We start from the raw sequence: 14,944 nt of genomic DNA on the forward strand, positions 1-14,944 counted from the left end.
ACGGTAATTTTTTTTTAAATGCCATGTCGGTGGTAAACAAGCATACGATCGGCCTGGTGGAAAGTGGTCACCGTAACCTATGGACGCCTGCTACTCAAGGGGTATCATATGCGCGTTACCGACCCATTAGAAGCTTATACACTCCTTTTTGCTGTATGTATATAAAATGATTTGGTACGCGTTCCCTTATAGAGATATTTAAATACTACTCGTGGTTTACGGGTCGCAAATACGATGTTTGAATAGAATAGAATAGAATAAACATTTATTTGTGAACACAGGCAAGACAAAATACACATAATAACAACAAGACGGAAAGGAATGAAGTGCCACGAAATGGCCTCATCTCAGCGTGTTGCTGGTGACTTCCAGCGCTGATTTTCCGATGGGACCATCGTTTCCATAAAGAAACGATTTTATATGTTTTTTTAAAAAAACCTACTTCCCAGTAATTTTTTTAGTTGCCTCCGCAATTTAAATACTACTTTAAACGATGAGCTAAGTATAATTATTTAGGTGCTAACATCTATATGACTACAAATATTAAAAATCTTACGCTTTACAATACTAGGTGCCAATTATTATTTTAGTCGCCAAAGTATTGTTTAATGTTCCTCGGCAATATTTTTGTCGCTTGAAATTTGCTGCCGTTTTTTCAATAATAATGATGCTTAATATTTGAGGCTCATATATTTTTTTTGTCGCCACAATATTAAAACACAGCCAAATTATATTATTGTATGCCCGACTTAACTTCCCGTTTAATATTTTAGTTGCCCGGTTAATTATATGCCAAAATTTTATATGCCAAAAAATTGGTGTGGTAGTAAATATTTATGGCGATTTGCATTTCCGGTTACCGTATCACTCAAAATCAAAGATCAAAATTAAAAACATTTATTCAGTAAGTAGGCCACAGTGGCACTTTTACATGACAATAATATATAAATGAATAATAAATATAATTTCAATAGACAAGTTACCCTACTCACAAAAATAAAATTTCAATAGTCAAGTCATAATCTGGACCTTACCAAAAAAAATAAAGTTTTATCTATAATATTATGCAATATTAAGTTAATTAATGCAAATCACGTTCCAAAAATAACCTTGCGATGCGACGTAATTTATTCCAAATATTCAATGTGCAGCCATACACTGTTAAGTGTAAATTATTATGTTGTATATAAATTAATCTAGAATGTGCAGTGCTCATAAGTATATGATGTTATTTTGTTGGAATCAATTTTAAAATGATTTATCTACCACAATACAATCATATATACAGTCGGTCAAACAAGTTTATCGTTAGCGAAAGGCGCTAAATTCAAAGTTCAGACCATCAACCCTTGAAAAACTCCACTTTTTTTTCTGGTCACGGAAATGACTTAACAGACTATAATGAATAATAATTTTCAATAAATAAATATTTATTATTCATTATACTATATACATATATTGTATATTGACAACGCCGTCGTTGAACGTCGGCGGCAAAATTAAAAATTTAGGACAGGTACGCAATGAAGTCCCGTGTTGCCCGTTATAATGCATAAAATATCGTGAAAATTTTATCATTTTATCTAGATTAAATTGATGCGGAATTAAAATGAAATTTGATAACACCCAATAATTTAGAATTATTTTATTTTCCAGTGACTATGGTAGTAACTTAAGCCCACCAACTTAGAGTAACTCACGAGTTCCTCATCAGAAATTCTTCTCGTACGTATTTTCATGTTAATAAGAAATCTGACAATAAATTCTGCCATCACACATCGCCCAAGATTGCCTTTATCTCCCCTACATCGTCAGCACTTCCTCCGCATTCAGCCAATTCAAATGCTTCACATACTGGTTTTCTTCCCTCTTCAAACCCTTCGTTCCCAGCCCGTAAGGGTATCGGTTAAACGTAGGCAGATAATATATCCCCGGCTTACTTTTATCAACAAATATATCCATAGTGTTCGACACTGTAGGTTTCCTCTCGTAGCAATTTCCGTCCCTCGCCTGCTGAACAGAATCACACTGCATCGCGACGAAAATGCCAGGATTTATAAGTGCTGACATCCACAAGAAATACGTTTTCGAATGACTACAGAAAATGGTGCAAGGTATGCTCCAAACCTCATTCGGCTGATATTCGCCTCCGTTGACAAATATTGATACATGTCCTAGTGGAGTTGCTATGCCATAAGCGTCTATATTCGAATGTACAGTGAATACGAAGTCGGCGTCAGACGGGTCTAGTCTTTGGTCGGGTCCGAGGTGTCTGAAGCAAGGCCCAGATGGTTCCAAAGCGGTGATAGCTGAGATATTTTTGCCGGTCAGTTGGCGGTAGTTTTTGGCTGCGAAGCTTGCGGCGTGGCCGCCGAGACTAAAAGTGACTAGTTCCAGCTTTTTGGGATCTAACCCCAACGTTGTTAGGTTAGCTAGCATTTCGCCTACATGTTTGCCTACTGGCCGAACCATGCGTGCTGCTCTGAAATAAAAATTGAAGCATTATTAATTTTAGAAAATCTTTCTCAGTTTATGTTACTGAGTTTTAGACTAAGCAATTTAAAAAGTGTTTCACCTAAAGTAAGAATCGCATTATTTGTATTAACATTAGTTTTTACTTGTGTTTAAAGTTTTAAAACACTTCATTACATTTTATAAAGTTCTTAAAAAATTAAAAAGTATTTCGTACTTACAGTGGGAAATGATTGACGGTGAAATAAAAGTAATCCAAAATAAGCACGTTGTATCCCAATTCCTTGTACAAAGATCCAATTGTTCTCGGACCAGGGAGCACATTCGTTTCAAAATATCCAGGAAAATACACAATCGTCTTTTTCGTGAAGTCTAGTTCAGGATTTTTGGATAATTTCTTCATTTGGAAGTAATTGTACTCAGACCATTGTGCCAATAGCACGTTTCCTGGTCCTAAAACGGCCAGTTTTAGCTGTTCTAAGGATTTATGCTTGATCTTGGCAGGCTTTGTCGACCCAGGACCTGTAAATAATTTCAAGTTGAAAGAAAGTTTGAATAACAACTGAACAGTTTAAACAAGAATTAGATGCCTATGCGCCGTTTTTTTTTAGAGTCGGTACGGTTTTTATAATCTTTTGGGATCAATCAATATCCAACTCGTTGATTTATTTGAATGCTATCAAATAACGTTTGTAATAGTATTTTAAAATTATTATTTTAGTAATTGTATAAAGACTTTTTCAGTACAGATGGTGTTTTTTTTACGCACTAGTACGAGAAGTGGTTCATTATATAACAGGTTGAAACTTCGGAGGCTCATCTGTACTGAAAAACGTCGTACGATGCACGTGCAAAAAGGAAATTCGTAACTCGTGTCGATTTAAAACACTCCCTTCGGTCGTGTTTTAATTTATCGCCACTCGTTTCGAACTTCCTATTTTACGCACTTGTATCGTAATGTACTATTTTAATACAGTTGCTCAAAAAGTGCCCGTTTCTTGGCTGTTTAGCGTGCGAGAAGTTGTATTTTACGAACTAGTGCGTAAAAAGTATATAGGTACGTTCCATTTTACGACTACTTACCGAGCTGTTTTCATATTAGTCTAGTTTACTAAGACAGAATAAAACTATAAACATACTATTAAGTGATTAATATTTAAAACGTTAATATTTCATATGTAATTGTTTACTTTTAGTCATACTAAACATAATTTATAAAATGGTTTATACTTTGAAAAATCGGTCATAATGAGTCATGTAAACAGAACATGATTGGAACGAAACGCGTCTTCTACTGTCAAAGTAGAGGCGTCTACCATGTTTTAACTTAATGCACGTTCAAAAAACCTCAATATGTTACGCGATTTGTCATAATTATTTTACGTTATTTGCAATAAATGGATCGATTAAATTAAAATGTAGTTGTACATTAAACAATCGTCCCAAATCGTAAATGTTTATGTTTTTATGGCACCCAATGAAATAAATTATGTTAGATGAATAGCAAACTCGAAAATATGCACGCAAGTTTAAAAGCTTCAAAAATGCGCCTTTGAGTTGTCAAATAATCCGTCAATGTCCATGGGAAAATTGGACAGTGTTATGGAATAAGCGATCAAGCGACAGTTAGTTGAAATCGAGAAAATGAGCTAGAAAGATTTGAAATTTGAATCAGTTGTTGTAAGTTCATTTATAAAGTTAAAAAGTTAATTTTGACATTGAACCTATAAAAGTGTTCATAATTTAAATAGATAAAAAAAATAACACCATACCTATTCAAGTTTCGAAGTTATTAACGTTTTTCCGCTTGATTCTTTATTGAACTAATACTGGGATGAGGTTAATTTATTTCGCCGTAGCGTACTATGAGACATATTTTGTCGCTTGATTCTTTAATGCAAATTGTTAGAGGTAAAGTGAATACTGGAATAAAATAAAATTCCATATATTTGAGTAAATAGTGCTATTGTAAATAAATAACAACAATGTTTTCCTCCACAATGATTAGAACTGATCCGTCTAACAATTTAGTTTTGTTCTCCAATCAACTTTTTTAATAAATGTCAAAAAAATCAGCATATATGGCAAAATTGGCATTGTAACTAATAATAATTCATTAGTACTAGCCAGGATCACACACATAAGATATTATGATATAACAAAACCTCTTGATACTTAGTTCTCATTAAGCGAAATATCCTGCAATTTCAAATATGTAACAACGAATTAAACGACACTATTAGGGCGGTTAAATCGATATTGCGTTTATAAATCATCAAAACTTTAAACCAAAACGAATTAATAACATTTTTATGGCGTTTAACTCGATTTTGCGATTTAGAATATACACTTATTATAATTTGTAAAAGTAAATTTGGCGTTCAATTCGTTTTTACGTAACGACTTAGTACACAGGGCCATACAAATTTTAACGTGTCGCTTGATTCTACCCCCTAAAATAAGGCTGTAAGCATGATTTTTCAACAAAGAAATAGTCAATACTATAGATTATCACATTTATATCCGAACTGCATTCATAACTTTTTTTTCGGATTTTGGCGCTTAGTTCGCTATTCCATAACACCGTCCAATTGATAGTTCGGATTGTTTTATTTCGTTGTAAGTAAGTAGTAGTGTTTTTTCGCAACTGTATTAAAAAACGTCGTTCGTCACACGTGCGAGAATGTCATTCTTCACTCGTCCCGAGATTTGCCACTCGCGTGCCGCTCGTGGCAAAATGTCTCGGGACTCGTGAAGTAATGACATACTTCTCGCACTTGTAACGAAATGTACTATATCATAAAAATTTTACGAAATAATGTAATAACATAATGACTGATCGTATATTTTTCAATGTAAGTATAAATTTATTTTAAGGACAATAAGCATTAAGCATTGTTTTAAGTCATGAGAACTACTGGTATTTGTTTTGAAGCTTTTGAACTATAAATAAAAGTAAATGTCTCATATTATTATTAAATTTATTAATAACCCCGGAAACTAGTTGTATTAAGGTAATGACGTCTGCATAGTTATTAAAATGTTCCACTCCTAAACTAGTTCCAAATTATGCAGTGTCACTGAAGATTGGCCTTGACTCATGACTCATTTTTAATTCGGAAGTATAAATTTTATTTACATACATACATAAACATGGACAATACAAGTGCTAGTGAATTTTATTGAGTTGGTATTACAAATTGGGACATCATATTATTAAAATATTTTTGTTTTCTTTTTAATTTATATGTAGTAAGTGATGTTTTAGTTTATTTATGTTATGATTTGATGATGTGTGTTTTTAAAGTATGTTAGGATTAAGAAATTAGTTTTTTAGTTTTTTAATGTAAATATTGTAATTGTAACTGTAATCAAAAAAAAAAAAAAAAAATCAAAATAATTTATTCAGCAAATAGGCCACAGGGGCACTTTTACACGTCACATGTACATAGGTATTTAAAAAAATATTTAAAATTGAGTTGAAATTACAATTGATACTATTATATACTAATTCTAAGTTCTAACTAAAGTTAACTCTATACAATTAATTAGAGATGTAGAAGGTCTCTAAATGTCGAATTACAACCAAGAACTACACTAAATTTTAATATAAAAAGTACAAATACAAAAAAAAAAGTCTAAAATTACTTTAGAGGTGCAAATGACTCTAAATGTCACAACTAAAAATAAAATGTATATCTACTTAATCTAATGTATGGATCATATCCGAAATAAACAATTAATAATAATAATAATAAGCCCGCGGGGGCAGCTTGTGGCGAGCTGACGGTGAGTGGCGACACCGCGGACCCCTATTCCAGAGGGCACTTCCATCTAGCCCTCGCCTCTGCGCTTGCCTTAACCGGCCGGCCAGAGTGGATTCGCAAGAGCGGGACCTATGCTCCAGGTTGGAAGTGTAAAATGTCATAACGCCGGCGGCCTGCTGAACGGATCACCGGGATCTGGCTACCGCAGTCTCACCTCTCGACAACCTTTCAGCCACTCTTCAAGTGTTGCTTTGTTGTCGCACCATGCGTGCGGCCGTTTTGCAGGGCCCACTCAATGAGTTGGCGAGTCACCGCCTGTCTTTTACAATCTTGAGACTAGTTGTCATGGCAGGTGTCCGATAGTCTCCCCCCATAGACCATTATCCAGTCCATCCAACTTGCACAACAATAGCCTATGACCTTAGTTCCCATCGCAACACAAAAGTGCTGCACTGAAATAGTCTTTACACCTGGCGGGGACCATCTCCGGAAGTATCATATTGTGCGCTCGGGGATGGTATCCGCCAGGTGTATCCCTTGCCTTTAGATTAAAGTGTCTAAAAGGGCCTCTGTGCTGTTGGCTTCGGCCCCACACATGCCTCCCAAAAGTCCGGGACCCCATGGTCCCGAGATATGGTAAGACATACAAATAATAATAATAAAATCACGCTTGTATTCCCAAATGGGGTCCCTCACCGCAATCGAACCCATGCAAAAAGGGGTAGTGAATGTAACTTTTTTTTATTTGCTTAACATGATGGACAGAAATGAAATGAAATGAAATTTTTTATTCGTAACATACAGTTATAAGTCAGGAAATATGTTAATTATTTATATTTGTTACAATTTGTATTGAATTAGCTAAATTATATATTTTGAGGAGTTTAAAGTTTGAGGAGTATAGTTTATAGTTTTTTTTTGCTTATATCACAGGTAATACACCTGGCATAATAATATGTATCAAAACGGTGGCCTTGAATATTTTCTAAGCAAAAGTAAGATAAATAAATAAATTTTATAGGACATCCTTACACACACAGCTTGACTGAATCCCACGGTAAGCTCAAGAAGGCTTGTGTTGTGGGTACTCAGACAACCAATATATACACCGTGTTTTTTTTGTTTTCCGTTAAATTCGACACGCAGTTAGGTTCATCATCAGGGACCACCCTGTATATCGCTTTTTGTTAAATTCGATAAAAAAAACATTTCTTACGTTTCCATACATAATAAATGGATTAATTAGTGTGAGAGGACCTTAATCATAACATTAAAGTCATTGTCAAGTATTTGATGGAACATGTCAAAACAAATAACATTAGGAAGTCGTAAGGGATGCCACACACGTGTTCAGTAATTAAATTATTTTTTGAAATAATTCGATAATCGTAAAAGTTAAGATGCTAGTTTCTTAGAGAAATTGATTGTATTTTAACTAAAGAATCTTCCCTTAAAGTTAACGAAATTCAATAAAAACAGGGTGTATAATATACAAATACCTACTTATATTCATAGAAAACATCACACAATCAAATGCCCTTACCGGGATTCGAACCTTTTCGAAGATATGTTGAAGGTATGTTTAAGAATAAGAGGTATTTTTTTTATTCAAATAAAAATGAAAGTTAAGTTAAGTACTTACAGTCTGAAAGAAATCCATTAGATATGCCTTGATTAACTTTGGAGTATTCTATTGCCGACACAGACAAAGAAATTAATGACAAACATAAAATTTTGAACATTTTCGTCATATTTAAATCTTAGTTCATTTATCACAACACTGTTAATACGGAAAGCAGTTTAACTATACTACAATTTTTTATATAAAAAATATTTTTTTTCTTAATTTGTTATTTCCGAATAATTTTAATCACGTGCGTTCTTCAACAGTATGGAATTAAAACTAGTTTGTGATCTTTATTACAATTTATGCTAGCATATTATAGAATAATAAACATCATCCTATCAAGGAAAAATACTTGTGACGCTAAAAATACAAGTTATAATTTTAGATTATTCAAATCATAACTCGCCAATTCATCAACATGAGTCGAAACGAAACTACTTTAGTCACGTGTACGTTACTACACATAATAAAATTATGTTATCGCAATACAACCTTTTTAGGTCTCCGTACCAAAAACAAACGGAGATGTTGCGGTGCGACTCTGTCCGCCTATCTGTCTATCACAAATATCTTGAGACCTACTTACTTACTATCGATTTGAAATTTGGAATAGTAATGAACATTGTTTATCTCTACGAAATGAAATATTTTTTTTATTAAACCTTGTCGAAAAAAGTGTGACATGATACGTTTAGTTAAGAAAACGCTTAAAAATACCTCAAATTCAATAAACTGTATATAAAAATACGGACCGACAGACAGTCGGGAATTAATGAATTAATTTAATAGGTAGGTACGAGTATTTATACACATTAGGTAGGTATTTGCTATTTTAGCAAAAAAAAAAAAGTTGATGGTGTAAAAAGATTTTTGAGGGTGGTGTATCTGCTTTTAGTGAGTATTATGCTATCTGTACCCATTCTGTAGTCTTCTGCATTTACAATAAAATGCACACTTCACATTATAAAGGACGTTTCTTTCAATTCTTTATTTTCCAAATTCAACCGTATTTATATGTCGTCAAAATTTAATTTACAATGCTCGAATTTTATACTTAGGTGTTATTTTATTAAGCAACTCTAATTTAATAAATGTCTAGCCATTAGAATTGAATAACGAGGAAAGTAAACTTAATTAATAAATTCACGTTTATATTTGTTATTGGTTTTTGTTATATAATTTGATTGTTTTTTTGAGTTCCGTGCCTCATACTGAGAAAGGGCCCCAGGGGCCCATTTCTCGAAGCAACAAGTTACAATTTACAAGTGGTTGTTAATGTCTAATATGACAAGTTGGAAAGAGACTTCCGCTTGTAACTTGTAACTTTCAGTTTTGAAAAATGGGCCCCTGGGGCCATTTCTCGAATGATATTTGAATATTATAAAACCCTATAGGTATCTATTCTATCACTTTGTAACTCAAGAACGTGTGGAGGCTTAGCCGTTAGTGTGTGCGACTTTTTAATCCAAGAGTTCGATCGAATGAGTTGTCATTTGATATTTGCCAGTCGCTTTTCTGTGAAGAAAAACATCGTGAGGAAACCGAACTAATCCCAATAAGGCCTGGTTACCCTTAGGATTGAAAGATTCCATAATAGGCTATTTTCCTATACTTAGAATAAAATATTGTATGCAGTGCACGAAATAAAGCACCACATATTTAGAAGAAAAATATGGACAGTAGTTATGTTTAAACATAATTTATATTTAATAAGTTAAAGAGAAAGATATAAAGTAAATGAATTGACCGTGACGTCACTCCTCAGTATTTTATAGTAATATTTTCCATATTAGCAAATCGTTTTGACAGTTCTTAAAAAGAAGCTGATTTGACTAGTAGGAAACTAGCCTATTATGATGAGACAGAATCAGTTGTGTTTCGTTTGCCAATGAGCGATGTACCGTACCTAGTCTTGACTGCATGACGGATGATGACGAATAAAATAACAAAGGAATCAAATGACATCATGTAACTTCAAATTGACCAACTTCCCAGTTTGGACGTACGGCAAAAGAACGCGACAAACTTGGTTCCCGCGGGTATTAGAAAAGTCGAAACTTCCGCGTCGGGAATCTCCGGAAAATTGGCCGCGGTCGCCAAACGCGGGCTGCATACGAATCGCGGCGATTGAAAATATCGATTTATTGCGAACTCGGCTAATTCGATAGAAGCTTAATTGAGACAGCTGATAAATCTTTTTTTTATGCGATAGGATGCAAACGAGCAGACAGGTCGCCCGATGGCAAGCTATCACTGTCGCCCATAGACACCTGAAACACCAGAAGTGATAGAGAAGCGCTGCCGTCCTTTAAGATGGGTGTACGCTCTTTTCTTGAAGATTTGAAGGTCGTATTGGTCCGGAAAGGTAAAATACCGCAGGCGACAGTTCATTCCACAGTTTAGCTGTGTGGGGCAGGAAGTATCAGAGAAACACAGTTGAGGTCTACCAGCCACCTAAATGATGGATGGAGTTTGAAACAACATTTATAAATAAATATTGAGGGACACCATACACAGATCAACTTAGCCCCAAATTAAGCATAGCTTGTACTATGGGTGCTAAGCGACGATATACACACTTAAATAGATATAAATACATACTTATATACATAGAAAACATCCATGACTCAGGAACAAATATCTGTGCTCATCACACAAATAAATGCCCTTACCGGGATTCGAAGTAATTCGAACCCAGGACCGCGGCGCAGCAGGCAGGGTCACTACCGACTGAGCCAGACCGGTCGTCTTTGGTCGGTTTTGGTTGTAAATATATATATCCTACGACAAATATCGTCAGTTATTTTTCATTAATATTGCATTTGTTGACAACTTTCCATTGGGTAACCAATACGTAGCCAAATGTACAAACGCTCACGATAATATCGTTATGGTAACTAGTTATTTCTATCGCACCTTCGTATTGGCGCGACGGAGCCAGACTGCGTTTTGATAGGCGTCTATCGTCAACGGTTGTCAATAACGGCTAGGCCGGCAGAAGACGCGAATTAGTTGGTTCCCACGGGTATTAAATAAGTCCAAAATAAACGACCGGGCTGCATACAAATGGCTACTGAAAATATCGATTTATGGCGAACTCGGCTAATTCGATGAAAACTTAATTGGTACAGCTGGTAAATCTTCAGTTTATAATACTATTTATTTTCAGAGCTGTTTTTGGGTTTTAAGGTAAAAATAACAGAGCTCGACAATGTATAATCTGCAGGTATAGTAGCGGATGAAGCCAAAAGGATCTGAGATCCTGAATTATCTAAATATAAAAGAAAAAACTGACTGACCGACTGACATATCAACCCGCTGGTCCTAGAGATTCCAAATTTGGCACGAAGGCTCCTTATAAGGTGTAAAAGAGCACTAAAAAGGATTTTTCAAAATTCACCTCCTGAGGAGGTGAAATGGGGAGTCCAAAGTTTGTATGGGAAAACAAGATTAGATTATTACGCGGACGAAGCCGCGAGAAAAAGCTAGTTTTTAAATATAGATAAAAGATCCATAGAGTTCATATATTTTATAAACATACATCTGATTATGTTTTGAGGTTAAATAATGTATCTGCATAATAATAATTAGGTATAGTAACTTTTCCCCTTTTGAGGAAGACCTAGGAGAAACTATTTCACCCAAATTAAAGAAAATAATCAGGTCGTGTCGTACCAGAAGGTGAAGGAGTTGGCAGAGGACCGGACGAGTTGCAGATTGCTCCACCGACAAGAACACAGCTCTTAAAATAGAAGAAGAGATAGAAACTTTTGAAATGTTGTTTGGTCCGCTACTATCGATGCGGGCTGTACCAGTAGATGCCACTTTCAATCGTAATTAATTGTCAAAATGTGACAGAAGGGTATTGGGCATTAGCATGTCGAGCACTAGTACTTTTATCTTATAATATCTATCTGAGCATTTCTTTTTTTTTGCCACTTTTATGAAGTGTGATATTTTTGAAAAAAAAAAATGCTATTTCTACTCAGAATTACTAGCCTTTTCAATCCTAGTAGTTAAAAAAATTGTCTCATACGATATTTTCTTATTTTGTTACCATTTTCCGTACATGTTGTATGGGGTAACAAAAGAGGAAAGTAAAAAAAAAATGTATGGAAATTCTGGGACACTTTTTGTCTCCCAGTGAGATTGGAAGTACTCGTGATTCTGAGTACAATTGACCTGAAATTCCCTAAAACAATAAAAAAAATATATTGGCAAAAAAAAAAGAAATGCTCATCTATCCCAGCACAAAGAACTTCAAAGAACATTGAACAATATAAGGTACAGCGGCAGGCCTACGTCTCTCGCTCACGGTCGCGCGTTAAGTACCTACACGCTAGCCGTTCATTCGAATGAACAAGTGGCCGAGGGGCGCCACGCGCCCGCTTGTGTAGTCGCGTGGCACGTACCTACTATTTCCACAGAATATATAATAGTACAAGTACAGAAGACCCATTGCTTTGATGTTCACGAAATGCCGCCTCTTTAAATGCCTACAAAATTTTTACAAAGAAACCAGCCGCACGTGCGCAACGTCGGATGATAGGGTTGCCTATGGATTAAAACCAATTAATTACTCAGATACAATTTTATACTATTATATTTAAGTCTTGGGTATTTTCTAGGTATATACACTATGTAACATAATTGCCGAAGATAAATCCTACGGCTTATACATTACCTTCTATAGTACCTTTAATTTTCATGGTGTTTATTTTAAAAAAAGGAAGTGGTATTCGTAACCGCTATTCGATACCGGTTATGCTCTTAAATGGATCACCAGCATTAATGTTACATCCTGTATATATAGTATTTTGGTTTAAGTTCCAACATCACAACTATCACAAGCCTTATTGAACTTTTCCGTGGGACTTAATCAATAGTAGATCTGTGTAAGAATGTCCTATGGTACATATTTTATTCATGATGTTTATTTAACTTAGCATTGTTAGCCATTCCACACGCGGACGTCGCATATGAACCTTAAAATAAGCTCGCGACGTAAAATAAAAATAACAATGGAAAGTGCGAACGTGCGATCCGTGAGAACGCGCGCCACCCCTGATTAGGCCGCGAACTCGCGGCCCCGGGCATGTACTTGTAGCACGGCGATAGAATCGCGGAGTGAGCCGCCCCTGCTATTTCTGAGTTTTACGTAGTAACTTATTAGTATTAGTTAAATAAACCGTAGGATCTGTCGTTTTGCGGGCAAGTGAAGGATCTGTTACGTTAGTAACTTATTACGACCGATCTGGCTCCGTCGGTAGTGACCCTACCTGCTAAGCCGCGGTCCTGGGTTCGAATCCCGGTAAGGTCATTTCATTTCATTTCATTTCATTTATTTGTTGTAGTCATGTACAATAAAATAAGGATGTTACATAATAAGGTACAAGTAAGGCCATGACACCCTGGAAGGGCATGCGACAGAAACTTAAAACTAGACTAAAAGCTAAACTTTAGGTATTATTATAATATAATAACAATTTATTTATTGTGTGATGAGCACAGATATTTGTTCCTGAGTCGTGGATGTTTTATATGTATATAAGTATTTATTTATCGATTTAACTATGTATATCGTCACTTAGCACTCATAGTACAAGCTTTGCTTTTTTTTTTGGTTTGCTTAGTTTGGGGCTAAGTTGATCTGTGTAAAGTGTCCCCAATATTTATTTATTATTTGTTAATAATCTGTGACAGCGGGTCAATTTCTACTGGGGGCCCATTGCAAGTGATCCATTTTTTTCCATGTTTTACAATGTTTGCATTATTAAATAGTGTCCTCTAGTTATATTTGGCAGGCATATGGGTACATGTGGAACTCAATTTAATAGTGTAATAGGTAATGGAAAAAATGGATCAGTCAGGATTTGCTCCGCTGTAACTTACGCCATATTTCATTGGTATTGTATTGTTAATAGGATTTTTTTCCAGCACCCAGCGGACACGAATAAGTTAGTTCCCACGTGTATGAGAAAAGTCCCAAATAAAAGGAAAATTGGACACGGATGCAAGCGAGTTGCATAGAAAATAGAAATGACGGCGATTGAAAATATCGGTTCATTGCAAACTCGGCTAATTTTTGAAAACAATATGGCTGATAAAGCTGTAAAATACAGGGAACTAAGATGGGCACTCGTGTATATATTAAATATTTGTCATCGTCACTCTCTGGAATTAAAAGACAGTGTAGCTAAAAATTCTATAACTGTTTACTTCTTTTGTTTAACTATAGAAAGCATACAAATACGCTTGTACCCCATAAAGGGGTAGGCAGAGCATATGCAACTACTAAAGTTTCCGTGCCACTCTCGAGTGGCTCGGAAACTCAAGAGCGGTGCCAAGGCACTGCACATGTGACACATGTGACAGGTTGCCGGGCTACAATGCCTTGAATCTAAGTCACACAACAAATCTGCGGGCCTAGCAACCTAGAGTGATATATTTATAGCGTTGTTGTTTCGCATTTACAGAAAGTGCGAAAAGACTACCGTGCTTGCCCGCCTGATCGAAGCACCAGTCTTTCTCGTTATAAATATTTGTTTGTTTGTTTATTTTTTGTATGTCTATTGTATTTTTTTTGTAAGTTTTGTTTTGTATTTTGTAGTTGTTACTTTTTGGTTAAATAAATAAACAATAAATGAATAAATATCGAAATTCTGTAAAGTACACACTTATACGAATCCTTTCCAAGATTACAAGGTTGAAATAGTCTTAATCATGAACCCTTAATAGGACAGGGGGCATACATTTAAAATATCACACAGACTTAGTTCTTAACTACTACTTAATTAAAAAAAGCAGATTCATCACACCTACTAACATATCTCGTGGCTGAACGATCGCTGTCTGTGTTCCTTTGTAAGACTTCTGGTTATTTACATAATTCAAGAATCTTGAGCTATGAAAAGTTTTCATTCTGTTCGCGAATAGAGAGAACAATGTGGAAGTCTATTATAATTTAGCAAGGGACGTCTATACAAAATGTACTAAGGAGACGTTTTTTGAATTACATTCGGGCGGCGTGGCGGAGACGTCCGTTGCGCGCCGCAAGACATGCGTCTCATGAGTGTGG

At 35.3% G+C, this 14,944-nt stretch overlaps 1 protein-coding gene across 1 annotated transcript; it reads right to left on the reverse strand.

Moving 5' to 3' along the window:
• Window positions 1–1,630: 1,630 nt before the first annotated feature.
• LOC125240904 (lipase member H-like) lies at window positions 1,631–8,108 on the reverse strand. The gene is made up of 3 exons (XM_048149076.1): window positions 7,882–8,108; window positions 2,694–2,994; window positions 1,631–2,482 (listed from the first exon to the last, which is right to left on the reverse strand). Exons 1-3 carry the CDS (start codon window positions 7,988–7,990, stop codon window positions 1,804–1,806), a joined length of 1,089 nt encoding a protein of 362 aa, XP_048005033.1. The 5' UTR covers window positions 7,991–8,108; the 3' UTR covers window positions 1,631–1,803.
• Between the last annotated feature and the right edge of the window lie 6,836 nt (window positions 8,109–14,944).

This window comes from Leguminivora glycinivorella, chromosome 2 (assembly GCF_023078275.1).
Source record: "Leguminivora glycinivorella isolate SPB_JAAS2020 chromosome 2, LegGlyc_1.1, whole genome shotgun sequence".
NCBI lineage: Eukaryota > Metazoa > Arthropoda > Insecta > Lepidoptera > Tortricidae > Leguminivora > Leguminivora glycinivorella.